Raw genomic sequence first — 24,726 nt, forward strand, 5'->3', positions numbered from 1 at the left:
GAATGACCACCGCATATCCCGGAGCAATATGGCCTTAGTTGCTAATGCTCCTAAAAAAAAAAAAAAAAAAGTAAGCTCAGTGCCGATGGGATTCTTCTTCAGATTACACACCATAGGGGACAATAATTGAAATTGAGGAAAGACAGTTGTAGAGTAGCTGTGTAGAAATTTGCCTTTAGCCAAGCATGTGGTTGATTGCTGGAACAAACTTCCACTTAATACAAGCTGGAATTTAGCTAATGCTAAGTTTATCTTTAGTAGTAGTACAGAAAAGAGTGGGCAGCCAAGACTGAATATGAGAAAGCATTGGCTAAGGGAGAATAGAACAGATACAAAGAATTTTTTAGTTCTATGAATACAAAGAAGATGAACTGAATAAGTACTTCACACCCATTTTTACTGATGAAAGACCCTTCATTGTGAAGAGAGGCTGTGAGAATGAGGCATGTTAAATTAACAATTCGGAAATTACAGATGATAGTTTATTAGAAAAACTTTCAAGCCTAAAGGCAAGTATGGCTTCTGGTGTTGATGGCATATTTTGTAATTCATCCAGTAATTTTGCAGGAGGCAGCCAGAGAGTAAGTACGTTGAATGATTGAGCCTAATTACAAGAGTATTATCAGATTTGGCAGAAATTCCTTTGGATTTGAGAAGTGCCAACGTTTCACTAGTACATAAAGGCATTTCTAAGAGTGAAGCCTGTAACTATAGACCAGTTATTCTGACTTCAGTAGTAGGGACAGTCTTGGAAGTAATGATTAAGAGAAATGGCATTAAATTAAGAGAAATGAAAAATAGAAATGGCATTACGAAAGATACACAGCATGGTTTTTGTTAAGGGAAAATCATGTTTAACTAACCTGGTAAGCTGTTTAGACACGTTACCCCCGAGAGTTGGATGTATGGAATAATTTTGATATAGTTTATTTAGCTTTTATCAGGGCATTTAATCAGTCCCTTTTGAGAGGTCACTGTATTAGCTGGAACATGTTGGAATTACTGGAAAGATTCTAAGATCGATCACAGGGTTTCTGAAAGCAGATGGTTGTGATCATAGACAGATTCAGGGTGGGGAAACTGGGGCATGTGCCGCCTCTGTCGTTTTTTGAAGAATATACACCAATCATTTAAATTCCCTTTAGCTACAAAAAAAAAAAATTTTTTTTTCATTGTTAACATAAGATTTTATCTATTTGTGCATTGTGGCTCAACTATTTTCAAGTGACTACAGTTGGCAACACTGCTGATGTGATTGCCATTCTAGTTCGAGGTGTCACAGTTTGGTTGTGCGTAATGCTTACATCAAAGTAATTCAGAGTTTAGCTGTGTGCCTGTGTTCACCAGTCACATTACATTTTTTGAGTGTCGTAATTGTTTTGTTCTGTGCCTTGTTTGTGCACAAACAAGGTACAAAATGGTGCCCCTCCTGTAATTTTTTTCTTGATCTGCCACTGGTTGTGATTAATGCATATTCTTGAGATTGGTGAAGAATATCCATTAATCACAGCCATCAGAAGTTGGGTCCCTCAAGGATTGGTTCTTGGTCTACTTTTTTTTTTTTCTGACTTTTGTAAATTATATCAGCAAAGGGATATAGGGCATGATGCTAAAATTTGCTGGTAATGTAAGATTAGGAAGTTTACTTTTAAGCCAGTGAGTTGTTGATTACTGGTGATGTAAAGATTGGGAGAATTGTCAATGATGTGTCATTGCTCCTTTGGGATGACTTAAATCGGCTTCTAGGATGGTCAGAAGAGTGGCAGCTATATTTTAATGCAGAAAAATGCAATGTCTCACACTTGGGGAATAGCAACCCCAAAATAACTTATATTCTGGGGAGGGGGGGGCAAATTAAAAACAGTAGTGCAAGAAAGGGATCTAGGAGTTATAGTACTGTCAAATATGTTCTCTGAGCAGCATAACAGGCAACTAGGAAAGCCCATGGTGTTCCATTAATGCTTTATCAAAAAATAGCCTGTAGAGATGGAGAGGTATTAATTATACTGTATAAGGCAATTATAAGACTGCACTTGCAATACTGTGTCCAGGTATTGAGATCTCATCTAAAAAAAGACACTGAGCTTCTTGAAATGGCCCAAATACGGGCAACTCGCATGATGAGATTTGCAAAAGGGTGACTGTGTGAGGAATGACTTTGATTTATGTGGGTTACAGTTTGGCAACCAGACACCTTAGAGTGAACCTGATTGAGATGTATTAGGCTCTGAGTGGGCATAGTAAAATGAATGGAGGCAAAGTTTTCAATCTTGTAATGGATTCCAGATCTAGGGGCCATAAATTCAAATTATGAAGGAAGAAGTTTAGACTAGATTAGGAAGTTTACTTTTAGCCAGTGAGTTGATTACTGGAACAAGGTAGTTGAGGCTGACAGTGTGAAGAAATTAAAAGTTAGTTGTTAGTAAAAATTGTTAGTTACATATATGAGGATGGATGCACATAATTAGTTTGTTTTCTTCTACTTTCTATGTATATTTTATTATTTTTTTTTATATCTGCCTTTATATGTTATTATTTTTTATTTATTTTATTCTTTTCTTATTATTGTTGATAATTATTTTACTTTAATTTTTTTTATTATTTATTATTATTATTATTTTTTTTTTTTGGCCAGTGCAGCAAAGGCTATGGCTTCCTTGCATTATATGGCTAATACTAATTCTGATACATGCTACCAAACACTTCATTCACCTTGATGTTTGAGATGATACTCCAACAGGAAGTTTTATCTGGGAAACTTCTCACTGTATAAAACATTATACAGTGAGACTTTCCACCGTACAAAAGCCTCACAAACTCATGTAACACTTTACTTGTTACATGAGTTTGCAAGGCTGTTCAGACTTTTTTATATGCCCTTTTGTTTTGAAATGAAATTTTCCACTGTAGTGGATATTCAGAGAAGTCACAGTTATGTGCATATGAAGATTACTGATGCGGCATCCAACCTCTGTCTCAAATTAAGAGTCTAAGTTGTAGTCCTTAACTCATACTGGCTTTTGTTGTACTGCTATTGCAAAAACAAGGCCATAAGATTTATATCAGTATGTCTGAGCCAATGCATGGGAACTTATTGACACAACATTTGTAGAGGAGTGCCTAAATACTTTTGGTCATACATTGTATATTGCTTGTAGTCTACTATTGAACTTTCCAGCATTCTGCCATGAATTTTGTGATCTAAATGTTTGTTTACATGTTATAATTTTTTAACCCGAAAAGGTTTAAAAAGTTTAGGTGAACAATCGATGAATGAGGATGATGATGGAAACTTAGAGTGAGCAGAGACCTTGCCAAGTAGAAGTGCATCTGAAGGGTTTAAATAGATAACAAGCCTCTCTCAATAGGAAAATGATGGAAGAGAGGGTAGAATGACAGAGTAGGGTAGAATGACAGAGGGTAGAGTGGCTAGAACTTTCAGATTGATAGACCTGTAGACAAATATACTATATTTCCCCCAACCCTAGAATAGGGTTGGGGGAAAGTAGATGCTATATTAGTCATTGGTCATTCAAGTTAACTATCAAAAGTCTTGATAGTTAGGCTGAGCAAAGTTTTTTTTTTTAATTTAATTTTATTTATTTATATATAATATAAATAAATATTTAATAAGTATGTTTATATATTTATTAAATGATGATATAAATATATTTTGCATGTATTAAAAATATAGCTAAAATATAACATACTATAAGTATAGCAGTTATAAATTTTCATTATTTTCTCTATGATATATCTTTTTATGACAGTGACCAGCACATGACAAAATTCATATTTCTCTGAGCTGGAAGTGTTTATGGATTAATGAAAGGATTTCTGATGAGTTTCTTTGTGTTCAGTTTAGCAAAGCTGGTTCTGGAGGAGCTAACCATGAAAAGCCTGAAAATGGAGGAAAGACTGAAGAAAGTACAAAAGTACCAGAAGATATATACAATTTTTATGAAAAACTTGAAAAAGATGAGGATGAAGTAGAAGATTTGCAAATAGTCTCTTTTGAGGTTAAGCAGGAGATGATAGAAGAGCTTCAGAAAACGTAAGTAATTACATGGATAACATTATATTTTAATTTGCTTTATCTCAAGTTGTGCATTATATATAGTTCTACACATTTACTACATCAATAATTTATCTTTTTATTTAGCAACGATGTAGTGCAAAGCATTCATTTTTATCTATATCTAAAAAATATACTATATAATAACGGTATAAATACACCATAGTTTACCCATAAATTTAACTACATAAGTAGTGTAATGGCATCGCTTGATTTTATCTCATATTGTGGCTACCTTCACAACGAGATACCAGGTATTGCACTACTTCGAATAAATAACGCTTCTCTATTAGAGGAGATTACTGTTATTTATTCTCAGTGGACACCATCATCCAGATGCTTTTTGGAGCTTGTTGGCTCACTCCTCGGTGGATGGACAGGTACACTAATAATGCAAACATGCCATCACAGTGGCGAAGTTAATTCCACAATATGAGAGATGTCAAATGGTGAAGATAATCATAATATTTTGAAGACTAAATGCACAAGGCATAATATGTTATAAGTTGAAATTAACTTGAAATGGTGGTGCCCACTGAGAATAAATAACAGTAGTCTCCTCTATTAGGTAAGCGTTATTTATTCGAAGTAGTGCAATACCTGGTATCTCACTGTGAAGGTAGCCACAATATGAGATAAAATCATAGTTAAATTTATGGGTAAACTATGGTGTATTTACACAATTATTATATAGTTAATTTCAACCCATAACATATTATTCCTTGTGCATTTAGTCTTCAAAATAGCTAAAAAAAAATAAGTCTATACAAAAAGTATTCTTATATGCTTATATTGTGAATCCTATCACAATTTAGACTTTGAAAATTTTTAAAAGTAAAACTGAGTTGCTTTAGTTTTTAACTTCAGATAAGTAACATAATTGTCCCACAGTAGGTAACTATTGTCAGGGAATCTATCCAGGGAAACGGGAAATATATTGTGCAAAAAGGATAGGTGGTATAGGACCATCATCAACATTTGCCAGAAGCAAATGTTGATGATATTGTGTAACAGATCATCTTTTAAAGCACAAAAGGTGATATTGTACACGTTGCCACTGACATTAAGAGTAGGAGATCTGAGAACTTACTTTACAAGTACAGAGTAATGTTGAGAAATAAGTCACAAGTTAGGATTAAATTTGAAAATGTCTGCAATTCTACCCAGACACAATAGGAGCGTGTACATGATTAGTGTCTTGTCAATCAATTCAGCCCTGGGAAGAGTGTGCAAGGCTCATGGGGTAGAATTTATCTCAGTGTGGTCTATGCTTGTTAACAAGAGCCATCTACAGGGATGAGATAGACATAAATAGAAAGGATGCAAGAATATTTGCTGATGCTATCGAAGCAGTGTTAATTGGGTCAGAAAATTGCTAGCTTCAGGGGAACACACGGACTAATAGATTAACAATAGCTGCAGACAGAAGTGAAAGTACTGCTTCTATTGGAACATGTAACAGCCTGGAAAGCAAGGTACTAGGGATTTCAGGGCCTGCTGTGAGTCATCATGGAATAAGGAAATACTTGGCCGTGTTATGGTAACTAAGAGTATGAGCATGTTCAGGTATACTTGCATGTACATCAATGCTAGGAGCATAGTAAATAAATTTAATGAATTTGAAGTGCTGGTCAAGTCATCAAATGCAGACATTGTAGACATATGAGAGATATGGTGTTACTCAGATATAAGGGATGCAGAATTTGAATATGGCGAGTACAATGTTTATAAGAAAGGACAGGGCAGGAGGGAGATGGGGCATTAGTAGAACACATGATGCAAGAAAGCAAGTTTATGCAGCATCAGCAAAAAAAAAACAAAAAAAAAAAAAAAAAACCCGCTCTCATTTCACCCCTCTGTTCGTTCCAAATACCTGTCCAGCTAGGCCTTAAATTTATTTAGGCTATTAACTTCCACAACAAAAGATGGAAGTCTGTTCCACCAGTCAACAACCCCCTGGCTAAAGGCAAACTTCCGCACATGTATCCTACAACTGTCTTTTCTCAATTGGAATTTATGCCCTCGCAGGTGATTTTTCTGAGCAAGAGGAAGAATCCCATTACCACTGAGCATGTGAAACCATTCAAGGCTTTATACACCTCAATCAGATCACCTCGCAGGAAGCTGACTGGGCTAGCCAGGTGGGAAAGTGCCTGCCTGGCAACCCAAAGGTCGCAGGTTCGAATCCCGCCTCAGGCTTGGATCAGAGTAAAATGCAAAAAACATTGGAAGGTGCATTATGGCCACAGAAGCTGATGTGCCAACAACTAACAAAAAAAAAAAAAAAAAAAAAAACCTCTCAGGTGCCTAGTCTCCAGAGACTAATCTGCAAAATTTAAGCCTTTCTTCGTAAGAGCAACCCTTCGTTCCATTCACTAATCTTGTTGCCCTTCTTTGTACTCATTCCAACAGCTCTACATCCTTCTTAAAATGAGGCCTCCAGACCTGTACACAATACCCAAGGTGTGGCCTGACCATTGCCTAATACAAGGGGATAATCACCTCCTTATCCCTGCTAGAAAAATTCCAGTATATCATTGACAAGACACCATGAGCTACTCTTGCAGACAGTCTGCACTGCTCAGAAAACTTCATATCTGCCTGCACAATTACCCCAGGTCCTTTTCATTCTCTACCACTGTCAGTGTAGTACCACAGAGTTGATATGTTACTCTGGGGTTACTGCTTCCCATATGTAGTACTTTACATTTGTCAGTGTTAAACTTCATTTGCCTCCTCTCAGCTCATCTGCTCAACTTTTCTAGTTGCAGCAGCGTACTGTCATTAGTGTCCTTAACAACCCTGCCAACCTTTGTATCCTGCAAATTTGGACATTAAGCCTGATATACCATCATCAATATCATTTATAAATACAGAAAACAACAATGGACCCAACACTGAACCCTGAATGACTCCGCTAATAACATTAGTCCACGAAGAGCAGTGTCTATAGATTACCACTCAACCATCCCTTTATCCATAGCAGCAATTTGCCTCCAATGCCACACTGCTCCAGTTTGTGCAGCAGTCTTCCATGTGCAACAGTATCAAAAGCCTTTCTAAGATCCAAATATATGATATCAAAGTTATTCCCTGCATCCAGTTCCTTTGTGATCACACATAGTATCCAATCAGATTTGTCAGACAAGACTTCCCCTTAACAAAACCATGCCTCCCAGGGCTGAAAGGAGCAAAGATGGAAAACAGTTCATTTCCACCTTTAGAGCCATCGAGCTCAAGACTAGCAAATAAAAGTGACAATGAAAATGACTATTCTCAAGCAAAGAGGTTGAAAACAACACCTAAAGAGGAGATACCAGCCTTCCTCATCTTGCACTCTCTATCAGATCAGCCCCTGAGCAAATTATCACCTTTTCTAGTGCAGAAATGCATTGAGTCTGCTGCTGGTTCACCTAAATCAGTACGGCGACTTCAATCAGGTGATCTTCTAATAGAAACAACTCAACCTCAACATTCTGTAAAGCTATTAAAGCTCACAACGTTTGGAGGACACCAAATAAAAGTTACTCCCCATGCCACCTTAAACTCCTCAAAGGGAGTAATAACAGAATGGGACTTATTACTTGTACCAGAGGAGGAAATTGTCCAAGAATTACACGATCAAAAAGTCATCCAAGCAAGGAGAATAATGACCCGAAAAGACGGTACACTCGTTCCAACAAGAAGCATAATTCTTACCTTTAGCACTCCTAACTTGCCAACATCTGTGAAAGCAGGCTACCTGCATTGCAGTGTCCGACCATACATTCCGAATCCCATCAGGTGCTACAAATGCCAAAAATATGGACCCTCCCAGACTGCATGTCGAGGTGAGGCAGTATGTCCCATCTGCGGGTCAAAAGACCATAACCAATCTGATTGTGCCACTACCACTCCGCATTGTCCAAATTGTAAGGGTAACCACCCAGCTTTCTCAAAAACATGTGAATTATGGAAGCAAGGAAAAAAAATTCAAAAATATAAAGTAGAGAACAAAGTGACATACTCAGAGGCAAGAAGACAGATAATCAAAACAGAGACAAAGCAAACATATGCCGCAGCAACTCAATCTTCACAGTCTGTAGGGATCCAAACTGAAGTATCGATTCCTCCAAATATATCAATTGCGAACTGGGCATGTTCGTTGCTTTCTGTTTCAAAACAATGTCCTACACAAAAAACAAGTGAACAGTCCAATAATACCCCAATCACCATACCAACGGAGGCCTCCTCAACAATAAAACCAAAAGTAATAGAAACCAAAAAACCGCAAACATCCACCACCGGAATGGACATTGATGAACATCACAAAGCAGAAGATACATTTTTAGAACTACATGCAAGTGAAGAGATGGATGTGACCCGACCCGTTTTTCCCAGGAAAGACAAAGCAAAAATTGATCGATACAAGCAAGCTGCAACTAAAAAACAGCCAGAATCGAAAACAACACAAAAAACCACATAATGGAAAAAATCCTTCAGTGGAATTGCAGAGGATTTCGAAATTCAAAAGATGATTTGCAGGATCTAATCGATCGGTATGAACCAGCTGGCATAGCCTTACAGGAAACCTTTCTAAATTCACGAGTGTGCCCTTCCGTCAAAAATTATACCATTTTTAGACGAGATAGGAGCATTGACACGCCAGCTTATGGAGGGGTGGCTATCATTGTCAGAAATAACATTCCATCCAAGCATGTATCCCTCCAGACTCCTTTTGAAGTAGTGGCAGTGCGCATTGAAATTGGTATCACCATTACAATAGCCTCTATATATCTCCCTCCTAATTTTGCTTTCTCCTCAGATGATTTAGAAAAGCTAGTAGATCAGCTGCCATCTCCTTTCTGCTTACTGGGTGACTTTAATGCTCATCATCCTCTATGGGGATCGCCAAAAATTGACAAAAGGGGTAAAATAATAGAATTGCTGCTTGATACTCACAACCTTACTCTGTTAAACACTGGTGAACCCACATATGTCCATTTTACTACAGGATCCATGACTGCAATAGACCTTTCAATCTGCTCTCCCTCCATTTATGCCAATATGGGGTGGTCAGTTCTCGATAACCCGCTAAACAGTGATCACTTACCGATTCTTTGCAGTATTCAAACAAAAGTAAACTTATCTCCATTGCAGCGATCCACGTGGAAATTCTATAGGGCAAACTGGCATAAATTTTCCTCCCTAATCCAGTTTGATGATGAGATAGTCCAGTCTCAGCCCATAGATAGTGTCAACGATCATATAACAAATCAAATATTACAAGCTGTGAATTCTGCAATACCAAAATCTTTACCTGGGAAACGCAGACAGAGACATTACTGGTGGAATCAGGAATGCACAAATGCTAAACAGACAAAAAATTGAGCTTGGAATCTCTTTAGAAAATTTCCTACAACTGCTAATTTTATTAACTTTAAAAAACTCAAGGCCAATTTCCGCCAAAAAAGAAGAAAAGCAAAGAAAGATGCCTGGATAGATTTTGCTTCCACCATAAACAAGGATACGGACAGCAGACTTGTCTGGAAGAAAATTCAAGCACTTAACGATAAATTTGTGCAGTCTCCAGCCTCAATCCTGAACTGGAAAGGGCAAGAATTGTCTGATCCAAAAGAAATAGCAAACGCATTAGCTGAGTCTTTCGCCAGTATATCAGCAGTGTCCACATACAGTCAAACCTTCCAAAAAATTAAGGCATCTGCAGAACAACATAAAATAAATTTTTATACTAAGGCATCTCAGTCATACAATCAGCCATTCACGTTAAAGGAACTTTTTTGAGTCTCTAAACAAAACATCAAGTACTGCTGCCGGCCCGGACGGAGTATGCTATATAATGTTAAAAAAGTTAAATAATAAAGCAATAAGTTCCCTATTGAAATTCTACAATCGAATTTATTTAGAAAATACTTATCCACACTCATGGCGTCACTCAATTGTACTAGCCTTTCCTAAGCCAGGTAAGGATCATACCATACCGAATAATTACAGGCCGATATCGCTGACTAGCTGTTTAGGCAAAGTCTTAGAAAAAATGGTGCACAGGCGGTTAACGTGGCTTCTGGAAACAAACAATCTGCTAAACCGAAATCAGTATGGTTTTCGGAAAAATCACTCAACCTTAGATGTGATGATTAAAGCAGAAACAAATATCCGCAATGCTTTCATCAAGAGACAACATCTGGTTATGGTCAATCTCGATATTGAGAAAGCGTTTGATACCACTTGGCGATATGGTATCCTTCAGGATCTTCGATCATTCGGTCTGAGGGGGCAGTTACCACAATTTATACAAAATTTCCTACACTACAGATTTTTTCAGGTCAGATATAGGTACGCTATATCCAAATCATTTGAACAACAGGAGGGTGTACCGCAGGGTTCCATCCTGAGTGCAACACTATTCACAATAAGAATTACAAATATAACACAAGACATACCAAAAACAGTTGAATCATACATGTTTGCCAATGACCTGATTATCTCTTGCCAGTCACAAACCATGATTTCCACTGAAAGGCAACTTCAAATGTCCATAGCCAGAATAGAATTGTGGGCGCAACGGAATGGCTATTCATTAGCAGAAAATAAATCGACTGCAATTCATTTCTGTAAAATACGAAAATTACATCCAGATCCTGAAATATATTTAAAAAACAATCGGATTCCTCTTACCAATAATTTTCGTTTATTGGGTTTATATCTAGACAGTAAACTTAATTTTTCCAATCACGTAGCCTACCTTAGAACGGCCTGTCAAAAGAAATTAAACATCTTAAGAGCTGTGTCATCTAACTCCTGGGGTGCTGATAGATACTCCCTCACACATCTTTATAAAAGTTTTATCCGATCACGCTTAGATTACGGGTCACCTGTCTATGACTCTGCAAGAAACAATTCCTTGCTACGTCTAAATACTGTTCAACATAGTGCCCTAAGGATAGCCACAGGTGCCTTCAGGACATCTCCAGTCCATAGCCTGTATATTGATGCAAATGAACCGCCATTACACCTTAGACGAAAATCCTTACTATGTAACTATGCTGCAAAAATAAAAAGTATTCCATCTCATCCTTGCTGGGAATACCTGTTTAACCCTCAGTATGAAATGCTATATCGTAATAAACCTAATGAAAACCGCCCTGCGTGTATTAGATTGCAAGAACTGATGCTCAGTTGGAATATTAACTTCCAGCATATCCTTGAAGACATAGCTCTTCCTGAACATCCCTGGTCTCATTACTCACCGCTCTGTGATAATTACTTTCTGAGATGGAGAAAAGGCTCCCTGCCAAACAACAACTTCCAGCAGCTGCATAAAGCCCACGCCTTAGAAAACATAGAGAAATTTCACATATATACAGACGGCTCCAAAACAGATGAAGCTATAGGTGCTGCAGCAATCTCTTCTGCTTTTTCAATAGCTGTGTCTCTTCCTATAGAATGCAGTATCTATACCGCAGAACTGTATGCAATAAAACTAGCTCTAGATAATATAACCAAACAGCAAATCAAAAAAGCTCTTATATACACCGACTCCTTAAGTGCCGTCACTGCCATTCAATCTACTACTTCTTCCCAACATCATTCTGAAACAGATACGGTCTCAATTATACCAATATCAAACATCCAAACAGTTGGTTACCTTCTGCTGGATACCTGGGCATGTCGGCATCCCAGGTAATGAAAGTGCAGATCATGCAGCTAAACATCCTACAAATAGATCACTCTATCATCTGAAAGTCCCACACATTGATTATAAATCCACTATTAAAACAGCATGTAGGCTTCAATGGACTAATCTGTGGCAAACCCAAGTAAATAATAAACTGTTTCAGATTAAAAAAGAACCTCAGTTCTGGACTTCTAGTTTCAGGAAAAGCAGATGTGAAGAAGTGATTTTAGCAAGACTCCGTATTGGACACTCATATACAACTCATTTGTTCTTGCTTATGGGAGAAAACCCACCTCAATGTTCATTCTGTCAGACTCAGCTAACAATCAAACATATTCTAATAGAATGCCCTAATTATTCAAGTAACCGGAAATCCACTTTTTATTCTGCATCCAATCTGCTGGAACCTTTAAATTTACTACACATACTGGGAAATAATGCAAATTTTGAAGCACTGTTTAGATACTTGAAGAGCATAAATGTATATAATGGCCTCTGACAACAATTATATTAATAACTCAGTCATAAGTTAATAAAGAAAAGGCACAATATGGCCCAGGAGGCCCTTGTGCCAAAAAACCCAAAACAACAACAACAAAACCATGCTGTGTCCGAGCTTAACTGAAGTCTTGTCTAGATGATCCTGCAGTGCTTCTTTAACCAGTGCCTCCATTAATTTCCCTGGAACATAAGTTAAACTAACAGGTCTATGATTACTTGTCGCCCTTTGATCCTCCTTTGTGAATTGGGTCACATTTGCACATCTCCAGTCCATGGGTACCTCCCCTGAGTCCAAGGAAGCTCTCATAATTATGGCTAAGGGTTTGCTTACTTCCTTTGCTGCCTCCTTTAATATAACTGGATAGATCCCATCTTAGTTATGCCCTTAGTTAAGAAGGACATAAAATCTAAGGTAGTGAGTGCATCCAGTTGACATGGGTGGCCAGTTCAATGTTAAGTCGGTTTGTTGATATAAGCATTGGGAAAACAAAAATGAGAGTATGAGTGTGTTATAGGCCAAACAACTCTGAGTACAACAAAAAAGTATACACAGGAATAGAGTGAGCCGGTAAATCTGAATGTCTTATAATGAGGGATTTTAACTTTCCAGATACGGACTTGAATTTGTGTTTTGGTCAATCGTGCACTAACAAGACTTTGTGGCCTTATTGGAGAACTGTTTTCTACAGCAGCATGTTAGAGAGAGACAACAAGAGGGAGTAATACTCTTTATTTGCTTATAAGTAGTGATTCTTCATGCATTAATATGCAGATAAAAGAACCACTAGGTATTAGTGATCACAGTTTGATGTGGGATTTATTTAAATATGTAACTACCATCAAGGATAAAAGGAAAGGTGTTTGCTTTTATAAAGGAGACTACAGTGGTCACAGACAGTTTTTAAATTCTATACAGTGGGACCAATAATGATGTTACCAACAAAAAATTCTAAATGGGAAGCATTCAGGTAAATAATCATAGAAGCTGTTAGGCTTTTCATACCAACTAAGAAAATACTGATCAAGGCTTAGATCTGAATGGTTATCATTTAGGTCTAGTTAAGAGTAGCTTTATATTCCTATTTACGGTACTTAAAGTTAAAATAACTTAGATAGAGATTTTGTAGGTATTACTTAGTATCGGAAAGGGTATCAAATCCACGTGTTTACCATTCATAAACGGCCGCCATTGCTACGTGAAAATTAATCAGTAAAATCTATTAATCTTGTCGAACTTCATTGGCAATTAAATTGTAATTTTAACTATACATATAACCACTTAGGTTACGGAACATAAATAATTAGTAAAAATAAATAATTAATACATAACTTGATACAGAAGTTATATAAAGGGATTTCGTAGATAACACTCGTTACTGAAGCGCGATACAGCATATCCGGAATTCGATAGCATTAGCTTTGTATAGTATAGTGCATAATATAATATTGTCAATTAATCAGTACATCTATTAATCTTGTTAAACTTCATTGTCAATTAAATTGTACTTTTAACTATATATATATAACGACTTAGAGTACAAACGTAGCAAATAATTAATACATACTTGATATGGAAGTTATATAAAGGGAACTCGTAGATAACACTCGATACCGAAAAATAAATATAGCGTTATAACTGTGTTAAGATACAAGTTTAAGGTTTTAATTTTGTTCTGAAATTGTAATTTTATTGACATTTAAATCGAAATCATGACTCTGACCAGAGCAGCAAAGCAAAAGGCTCAAGCTAATGGGAGTGCTGTGACTCAGGGGAGAACTGAGGGGGGCGGTTGCCCCCTGAATCACGGCCTTTTAAGATGCACTGTTTGCTTGATGTTTGCGGAGCAATCGGGTACGGGACATGATACTGCCATGGGGGATGTCTCTGTGTGTGCACGATGCAAGGAGTGCAAGGAAATTAGGCGACAACTCGGCGTTGTTATGGGCCTATATGAGACCTTGAAGGACAGGGTGGATGCCCTCGAAGGAAATAAATTGAGGGGCCCATCAAGCTCTCAGCTGCCCACATCAACACCAGAGCTTGGACTTGGTCATCTTGCAACACAGAGGCAGCCCCCAAGGCAGAATGCGCTGGTCCAACAGGAACTAGTAGTTGTTGGTGACTCAATTGTCAGGGAAACGGGGAACATGCTTTGTAAAAAGGATAGGTGGAACAGGACCAGGGTATGTCTGCCAGGGGCAAAGGTTGATGACGTTGTAGAGCAGATATCATCTTTTAAGGGCACAAAAGGTGATATAGTTGTACACGTTGGCACTAATGATATTAAGAGTAGGAGACCAGCGGAATTACTTAACAAGTACAGGTCACTGTTGAAAAAAAGCCGTGAAGTAGGGTTGAATTTGAAAGTGTCTGCAATTCTGCCCAGACACGATAGGAGGGAGTATATGATGAGAGCCTTGTCGATCAATTCGGCCCTGGAAAGATTGTGCAAGGCTGAAGGGGTAGAATTTTTTTCAGCCTGGACTGTACTTGTTAACAGGAGAGATTGCTTCTACAGGGATGGGATACACTTAAATAGAAAGGGTGCAAGAATATTTGCTGATGCTATCGAGGCAGTGTTAGGTGGGTCGGAAAACTGCTAGCTTGGGGGGAGACAAAGACTAATGGATTAACAGTAGCCACGGGCAGAGGTGAAAGAGATTCTTGCACTGCTTCTATTGGAATGAGCAGAAGCCTGAAAAACAAGATGCAGGATATTTCAGAGACTGCTGGAAGTCATTGCGGTACAAGTAAACACATGGGTTGTATTAGGGTAGCTAAGAATAGAAACAGGTGCATGTATACTTGCGTGTACACTAATGCTAGGAGTTTAGTAAATAAATTTGATGAATTTGAGGTATTACTCAAAACATCAAAGGCAGATATTGTTGGGATATCAGAGACGTGGTGTCACACAGATATAAGGAATGCAGAACTGGAATTTGGGGAGTACAACGTCTACAGAAAGGATAGACAGGATAGGAAGGGAGGAGGGGTTATGCTATTAGTTAAAAAACACATAAAATCCAAGGAAGTGAAGCCAGTTGACATCGCTGGACAGTGCAGTGTTGAGTCAGTTTGGTGTGACATAAGCATAGGTAAATCAAAATTGAGAGTAGGAGTGTGCTATAGGCCTAATGACTCTGATGAGTATAATAAGATACTGTACAGGGAAATAGAGTGGGCCAGTAAATCAGAGAGTCTTATAATGGGAGATTTTAATTTCCCAGATATTGACTGGAATTTGTGGGTTGGTCACTCACACACTAGCAAGGCTTTTGTGGATTTATTGGATGATTGTTTTCTACACCAGCATGTTCGGGAGGCAACTAGAGGGAGTAATACTCTTGATCTGATTATCAGTAGTGATTCTTCATGCATTAGGAATCTGCAGATAAATGAACCACTGGGTGGCAGTGATCACAGTGTGCTGAAGTGGGATTTACTCAAGGAGGTAACTACCATCAGAGGTAAAGGGAAGGGTTTTTGCTTTCGTAAAGGAGACTATGCTGGTCTGAGACAGTATTTAAATTCTATACAGTGGGACCAACTGATGATGTTACCAACAGCAAATTCAAAATGGGAAGCATTCAAGGAACTAATCTTGGAAGCTACCAGGCTTTACATACCAACCAAGAAATATTGTTCAAGGTTCAGGCCTAAATGGTTGTCAGATGAACTAATGAGACATATGGCAGAGAAGAATGTCGTAGGTGAAGTAAACATTGGCAGTGAGCTAGATGATTTTCTAATAACTGAGAGGAAAGTGGAGGAGAAATTGTTGAGGATAAACATAAAAAAGACACCCGGGGTGGATGGGATCTATCCAGTTATATTAAAGGAGGCAGCAAAGGAAGTAAGCAAACCCCTAGCCATAATTATGAGAGCTTCTTTGGACTCAGGGGAGGTACCCATGGACTGGAGATGTGCAAATGTAACCCCAATTCACAAAGGAGGATCAAAGGCTGACACAAGTAATTATAGACCTGTTAGTTTAACTTCGGTTCCAGGAAAATTAATGGAGGCACTGGTTAAAGAAGCACTGCAGGATCATCTGGACAAGAATTCAGTTATAGCTCAGACACAGCATGGGTTTGTTAAGGGCAGGTCTTGTCTGACCAATTTGATTGGATACTATGATGTAGTCACAAAAGAACTGGATGCAGGGAATAACTTTGATATTATATATTTGGATCTTAGAAAGGCTTTTGATACTGTTGCGCATGGAAGACTGCTGCACAAATTGGAGAAGTGTGGCATTCGAGGCAAATTGCTGCTATGGATAAAGGGATGGTTGAGTGGCAGAAGACAGAGAGTGGTAATCAATGGACACTGCTCAACGTGGACTAATGTTATTAGTGGAGTTCCTCAGGGTTCAGTGTTGGGTCCATTGTTGTTTTCTGTATTTATAAATGATATTGATGATGGTGTATCAGGCTTAATGTCCAAGTTTGCAGACGATACAAAGGTTGGCAGGGTTGTTAAGGACACTACTGATACTATGCTGCTGCAACAGGATCTGGAAAGGTTGAGCAGATTGGCTGAGAGGTGGCAAATGAAGTTTAACATTGACAAATGTAAAGTACTACATATGGGAAACAGTAACCCCAGATCAACGTATCAACTCTGTGGTACTACGCTGACAGTGGTAGAGAATGAAAAGGACCTGGGGGTAATTGTGCAGGCAGATATGAAGTTCTCTGAGCAGTGCAGACGAGCTGCAAGAGTAGCTCATGGTGTCTTGTCAATGATATACAGGAATTTTTCTAGCAGGGACAGGGATGTGATTATTCCCTTGTATAAGGCATTGGTCAGGCCACACCTTGAGTACTGTATACAGGTCTGGAGGCCTCATTTCAAGAAGGATGTAGAGCTGCTGGAACGAGTACAGAGAAGGGCAACAAGATTAGTGAATGGAACAAAGGGTTGCTCTTACGAAGAAAGGCTTAAGTTTTGCAAATTACAGAGCCTGGAGACTAGGCATCGCCGAGGTGATCTGATAGAGGTGTACAAGGCTTTGAATGGCTTGAGCATGCTCAATGCCGATGGAATTCTTCCTCTTGCTCAGAATAATCACCTGAGAGGGCATAAATTCAAATTGAGGAAGGACGGATGTCGGATAGATGTGCGGAAATTCGCCTTTATTGTTGTTGAAGTTGATAGCCTAAACAAATTTAAGGCTCAGCTGGACAGGTATTTCGAACGAATTGAGGGGTGAAATGGGAGTAGTGGTTGTTTTTTTTTTTTTTTTTTTTTTCTTTTATTTTGGCTGATGCTGAATAAGCTTGCTTTCTTGCATCATATGCCTCTACTAATGCTAATGCTAGGTCTAAGCCTTGAACTGTATTTTCCTTCTTTACAGATGAACTGTTTAGACATGTGGTAGAGGAGAAAAAAGCATGAGATGCATATTAATTATCTGGTGATACAGAAGCCTATTGTAGATATAAACCAGTCTGCAATCAAATCACAAAGGAGGATAGGCAAACCAAGGCAGATTACTGTGGCAAAGAAAGTCAGGACAAGCAGCAAAGACTTCTTTACTTGTATAACAGTAGAAGGAAGGGGTTAAATCACATTGGTTCACTTGATGATAATAGTTTAACTGTTGATGAAGCTGCTCAGGGAGCTGACAGACTGGACAGGTATTTTTTTATTTCAGGCAACAAGATTAGTGAATGGAACAAAGGGGTGCTCTTACGAAGAAAGGCTCAAGTTTTGCAAATTACAGTGTCTGGAGACTAGGCACCAGCGAGGTGATCTGATAGAGGTGTATAATGACTTGAATGGTTTGAGGATGCTCAATGCTGATGGGATTTTTCCTCTTGCTCAGCATAATCACCTGAGAGGGCATAAATTCAAATTGAGGAAAGACAGATGTAGGATAGACGTGTGGAAATTTACCTTTAGCCAGCGGGTGGTTGGTTGGTGGAACAGACTTCCATCCCTTGTCATGGAAGTTGATAGCCTAAATAAGTTTAAGGCTCAGCTGGACAGGTATTTCGAACGAACAGAGGGGTGAAGTGGAAGTGGTTATTTTTTATTTATTTATTTATTTATTTTATTTATTTTATTTTTTTGGCTGATGCTGCATAAGTTTGCTTTCTTGCATCAAATGCCTCTACTAATGCTAATGCTAATTTTGCATCTACATTCACACATGAGAAATTCTTTAGGGAGGCAGTTGCCAGAAGTTTATCAAACTCGTAACAGGGAGCTGAATATTTTTTGATAACTGAGAGGAAAGTGGTAGAGAAATTGTTAAAGCCAAATGTAAAAAAGGAACCTAGAGTTGATAGGATCTATCCAATTATATTAAGGGAGGCAGCAAAGAAGGTAAGCAAACCCTTAGCCATAATTATGAAAGCATCTTTGGTTTCAGGGAAGGTCCATTTGGACGAGATGTGCAAATATATATAAATAATTACTGTTAGCTTAACCTCTGTTCCAAGAAAAATAAGGTGTCACCGGTTAAAAAGTAATGCAGCACCATCTAGGATAAGAGTGCAGTTATACTTCAAACACAACATGGATTTGAGAAGAGGAAATGTTGTCTGATCAATTTGATTGGATACTATGATGTGGTCACAAAGGAACTGGAGGAAAAAAATAATTTTGATTATATAAGATTAAGAGTAGGAGACCGGCGGAATTACTTAACAAGTACAGGTCTCTGTTGAAAAAAAGCTGTGAATTAGGGTTGAATTTGAAAGTGTCGGCAATTCTGCCCAGACATGATAGGAGGGAGTATATGATGAGAGCCCTGTCGATCAATTCTGCCCTGGAAAGATTGTGCAAGGCTCAAGGGATAGAATTTTTCTCATCCTGGTCTGTGCTTGTTAACAGGAGAGACTGCTTCTACAGAGATGGGATACACTTAAATAGAAAGGGTGCAAGAATATTTGCTGATGCTATTGAGGCAGTGTTAGGTGGGTCGGAAAACTGCTAGCTTAGAGGGATACACGGACTAATAAATTAACAGTAGTTGCTGGCAGAGGTGAAAGTTATTCTTGCACTGCTTCTATTGGAATGAGCAGCAGCCTGGAAAACAAGGGGCTGAGGATTGCAGAAACTGTTGGGAGTCATTGCAGAACAAGCAAATACATGGGCTGTGTTAGGGTAGCTAAGAAGAGGAACAGGTGCATGTATACTTGCGTGAACAGCGATGCTAGCAGCTTGGTAAATAAATTTGATGAATTTGAGATGTTGGTCAAAAAATCAAAGGCAGATATTGTTGGGATATCAGAGACGTGGTGTCACACAGATATCAGGAATGCAGAACTGGAATTTGGGGAGTACAATGTCTACAGAAAGGATAGGAAGGGAGGAGGGGTTATGCTATTAGTTAAGAAATACATAAAATCCAAGGAAGTGAAGCCAGTCGACATTGCTGGACAGTGCAGTGTCAAGTCAGTTTGGTGTGATATAAGCATTGGGAGATCAAAATTGAGAGTAGGAGTGTGCTATAGGCCTAATGACTCTGATGAGTATAATAAGAAACTGTACAGGGAAATAGAGTGGGCCAGTAAATCAGAGAGTCTTATAATGGGGGATTTTAATTTCCCAGATATCGACTGGAATTTAGGGGCTGGTCACTCACACACTAGTAGCAAGGCTTTTGTGGATTTATTGGATGATTGTTTTCTACATCAGCATGTTCGGGAGGCAACTAGAGGGAGTAATACTCTTGATTTGATTATCAGTAGTGATTCTTCATGCATTAAGAATCTGCAGGTAAATGAACCACTAGGTGGCAGTGATCACAGTGTGCTGAAGTAGGATTTACTCAAGGAGGTAACTACCATTAGGGGTAAAGGGAAGGGTTATTGCTTTTGTAAAGGCGACTACGATGGACTGAGACTGTATTTAAATTCTATACAGTGGGACCAACTGATGATGTTACCAACAGCAAATTCAAAATGGGAAGCATTCAAAGAATTATCTTGGAAGCTACTAGGCTTTACATACCAACTAAGAAATATTGTTCAAGGTTTAGGCCTAAGTGGATGTCAGATGAACTAATGAGACATATGGCAGAGAAGAAAAATGCATGGGATACATACAAATTAACACGTGACACAGAAGCCTATGATAGATACAAATTGATCTGTAACCAAGTTACAAAGGAAGTTAGGCAGGCGAAGGCAGATTACGAGAAATCTTTGGCAAGGGATGCAAAGAAAAACAGCAAAGAGTTCTTTACTTATGTAAACTCTAGAAGGAAGGGGATGAATCAGATTGGTCCACTTGATATCGATGGGTCAACTGTTGATGATCCTGCTCAGGTAGCTAAAAAACTGAATGAACGTTTTGCATCGACATTCACACATGAGGAGTTATTCAGCGAGGGGAATGCCAGAGGTGTATTCAACTCTGGCAGTAAGCTAGAGAATCTTGTAATAACTGAGAGTAAAGTGGAGGAGAAATTGTTGAAGATAAATACAAGAAAGGCACCTGGGGTGGATGGGATCTATCCAGTTATATTAAAGGAGGCAGCAAAGGAAGTAAGCAAACCCTTAGCCATAATTATGAGAGCTTCCTTGGACTCAGGGGAAGTACCCATGGACTGGAGATGTGCAAATGTGACCCCAATTCACAAAGGAGGATCAAAGGGTGACACAAGTAATTATAGACCTGTTAGTTTAACTTCTGTTCCTGGAAAATTAATGGAGACACTGGTTAAAGAAGCATTGCAGGATCATCTAGACAAGACTTCAGTTATAGCTCAGACACAGCATGGTTTTGTTAAGGGGAAGTCTTGCCTGACCAATTTGGTTGGATACTATGATGCAGTCACAAAAGAACTGGGTGCAGGGAATAACTTTGATATTATATACTTGGATCTTAGAAAGGCTTTTGATACTGTTGCAAATGGAAGACTGCTGCACAAATTGGAGCAGTGTGGCATTGGAGGCAAATTGCTGCTATGGATAAAGGGGTGGTTGAGGGGGAGAAGACAGAGAGTGGTAATCAATGGACACTGCTCATCGTGGGCTAATGTTATTAGTGGAGTCCCTCAGGGTTCAGTATTGGGTCCATTATTGTTTTCTGTATTTATAAATGATATTTATGATGGTATATCAAGCTTAATGTCCAAGTTTGCAGACGACACGAAGGTTGGCAGGGTTGTCAAGGACACTACTGACACTATGCTTCTGCAACAGGATGTGGAAAGTTTGAGCAGATGGGCTGAGAGGTGGCAAATGAAGTTTAACATTGACAAATGTAAAGTACTACATATGGGAAACAGCAACCCCAGAGCAACTTATGAACTCTGTGGTACTACACTGACAGTGGTAGAGAATGAAAGGGACCTGGGGGTGGTTGTGCAGGCAGATATGAAGTTTTCTGAGCAGTTCAGACGGGCTGCAAGAGTAGCTCATGGTGTATTGTCGATGATATATAGGAATTTTTCTAGCAGGGATAAGGTGATTATTCCCTTGTATAAGGCAATGGTCAGGCCACACCTAGAGTACTGTATACAGGTCTGGAGGCTTCATTTCAAGAAGGATGTAGAGATGCTTGAACGATACAGAGAAGGGCAACAATATTAGTGAATAGAACAAAGGGGTGCTCTTACGAAGAAAGGCTTAAGTTTAGCAAATTACAGTGTCTGGGGTCTAGGCACCAGCGAGGTGATCTGATAGAGGTGTATAAAGCCTTGAATGGTTTGAGCATGCTCAATACTGATGGGATTCTTCCTCTTGCTCAGAATAATCAACTGAAAGGGCATGAATTCAGATTGAGAAAAGACAGATGTAGGATAGACATGAGGAAATTTGCCTTTAGCCAGCGGGTGGTTGGTTGGTGGAATAGACTTCCATCCCTTGTCGTGGAAGTTGATAGCCTAAATAAGTTTAAGGCTCAGCTGGACAGGTATTTCGAACGAACAGAAGGATGAAGTGGATGTGGTTATTTTTTATTTATTTATTTATTTTTTTTTGGCTGATGCTGCATAAGCTTGCTTTCTTGCATCAAATGCCTCTACTAATATTAATATACTTAGATTTCAGGAAAGCTTTTGATTTTGATGCTGTTGCACATAGGAGACTGCTGTACAAATTGGAGCAGTGTGCCATTAAGGGAAAGTTGTGGATGTGGATAAAGGGATGGTTGAGTGGGAAAAGACAGAGTGATGATTATGAATGGACACTGCTCTTTGTGGATTAATGTTGTTATGGGAGTCCCACCGGGTTCAGTGCTTGAATTCTTATTGTTTTCTGCCATTATTAATGATATTGATGTGAAGGCTTAGCGGGCTTAATGATTAAATTTTCAGATCTTAGAAAGGTTGGCATTGCAGTTTACAACTGTAATGAATGAAGTTTACGACAAAAATTCAAGATCCTCTTGCTGCTGCAGCAACCCCGGGGGCTCACATATGGTGAGTATGGGCTTGACACACCCAGAGTCCTGAGCTGGATATCATCATTCTTCTCTTTCTTGGTGATTCCTTTCTACCACTGTCTGTTTGTCTGTTTGTCTGTCTGTCTGTCTGTCTGTCTGTCTGTCTGTCTGTCTGTCTGTCTGTCTCTCTCTCTCTCTCTCTCTCTCTCTCTCTCTCTCTCTCTCTCTCTCTCTCAGGGTAACTCGGGAATTTTTTTTTTTTTTGGCTGGTGCAGCATAAGCCTCAGGCTTCCTTGCACCATATAGCTAATAATAATAATAAAGATCTTGAATAATTAGGCAGGTGGGCTTAGAAATGGCAATTGAAATTTAACTTTGGCAAATACAAGATATTGCATATGGTTAGCAGTATTACGTTATTCAGTAATTCATTTCATTCAATAAATTCAGTTATACATTATTTAATAATCCTAGAATAATGTATAACTGTGTTATTATTACACTCAGGTTAGTGGAATTTGAAAAGGACCTGGGAGTAAATGTGCAGTCTGATATGAAGTTCTCTGAGCAGTAAACAGAATGAAAGGGCAGCTCACAAGGTTTTGTCAATGATATCCCAGGTCCTTTCAATTTTGCTAGCAGGAATAAGGGGATGATTATCCCATTGTATAAGGCAATGGTCAGTCTCCATCTTGAGTACTGCCTAGTGGTCTGGAAATGTCATTTTAGGAAGGATGTAGAGCTGTTGGAATTGGTACAGAGAAGAGCAACAAAATTGGGGAGGTTAATAAAGGAGTGCCCCTATCAAGAAAGGTTTCAATTCTGCAAATTGTACCATGTGGAGACTAGGCATCTGTGAGGTGATCTGATTGAGGTGTTTAAGGCTTTGAATGGCTTGAGCAACTCGGTGCTGATGAGATTGTTCCTTTTTATCAGACTATGTACATGAAGAGGCATAAATTCAAATCAAGGAAGGATGGTTGCAGAATAGTTGTGCAGCAGTTTGCCTTCCGCCCGTCAGGTGGTTGATTGCTGGAACTAGCTTTCATTCCATTGTTATGTTGTTGGGTAGTTTGAATGAATTCAAGAAGGGACTGGACAAGCTGTTGGATGAGAAGAAATGGCATATATATATTTTTTTCTTTTAAATGATGCTGTATAAACTTGTTTTCTTGCATTAGTTGCCACTATTAATACTAATAATAAGAACAAATATTGTTATTTGTTTTCAGTAGAGTGCCATAACCAAGATGATGCCATTTCAGATAATTGACTTCCCATCAGTGGGTGACCAGCTACTCTATAAAACATAGGAGCTGAGAACACAATTGTGATTTTATTATACAGTAGGAGAAATGGCAAATAATGTATCAAGTTTTAATGTGTACACAACATGGCAATTTGAAATGAGACTGATGTTATCAGAAAGTGTGGTGCTTTACCTCCCGGTGCCCCTACCCTGTATCCATAGGTGGATACAGTGTAGGGGCACTGGGGCAAGTGCTCCCCTTGTCATTTTTCAGAGAATACACACCTATCATTTAAATTCTCCTTAGCTACAAAAAAAAATATTTTTTTCATTGTTAACAGGATTTTATCTATTTTTGCATTGTGGCTCAGCCATATTCAACTGACTACAGTTGACAACATTGATGCTGTTGTGATCACCATTCTAGTTCGAGGCATCATACAGTTTGGTTGTGCGTAAAGTTTACTTCAAAGTAATTCAGACTTTAGCTATGTGCTTGTCCACCAGTCACATATGTTTGAGTGTTGTATTTGTTTTGTTCTGTGGATTATTTTGTGCCTTGTTTTTGCACAAACAAGGCACAAATGGTGCTAAACTTTCACCCATGGAAGAGAATCATTGGAAGACGAACATCCAGGTGCTGCAAAAATGGCTCGAATACCAGAATTGATTTATAAGGTTCAGGAAATCATTATTAATGACTAGTATGCAACACTCGAAATTATTTCAGAAGATCTGTGTTATTAAGGAAAACATTCGACAAATAATCTAGGATTTGAAGAAAATGAAGGTCTGTGTATGGTTTGATCCACATTCTTTAATGGACAATTGACGACAGGCATGGGTTGAACACTGCCAAGAACTCGTTGAAGCCG

General features: G+C 38.7%; 1 protein-coding gene across 6 annotated transcripts in view; it reads left to right on the forward strand.

Moving 5' to 3' along the window:
• The window catches only part of hay (ATP-dependent DNA helicase hay), a 461,732-nt gene that overhangs the window by 179,559 nt on the left and 257,447 nt on the right, over positions 1–24,726 (forward strand). For all 6 annotated transcript variants that reach the window (XM_090382541.1, XM_090382513.1, XM_090382523.1 and 3 more), the window contains one exon: positions 3,861–4,054. In XM_090382541.1, coding sequence (XP_090238667.1) covers positions 3,861–4,054 — 194 coding nt within the window. The remainder of the gene's footprint in view (positions 1–3,860; positions 4,055–24,726) is intronic.

The sequence above is a fragment of the Mastigoproctus giganteus genome, chromosome 1 (assembly GCF_048544385.1).
Source record: "Mastigoproctus giganteus isolate SK-2022 chromosome 1, ASM4854438v1, whole genome shotgun sequence".
Taxonomy (NCBI): Eukaryota; Metazoa; Arthropoda; class Arachnida; order Uropygi; family Thelyphonidae; genus Mastigoproctus; species Mastigoproctus giganteus.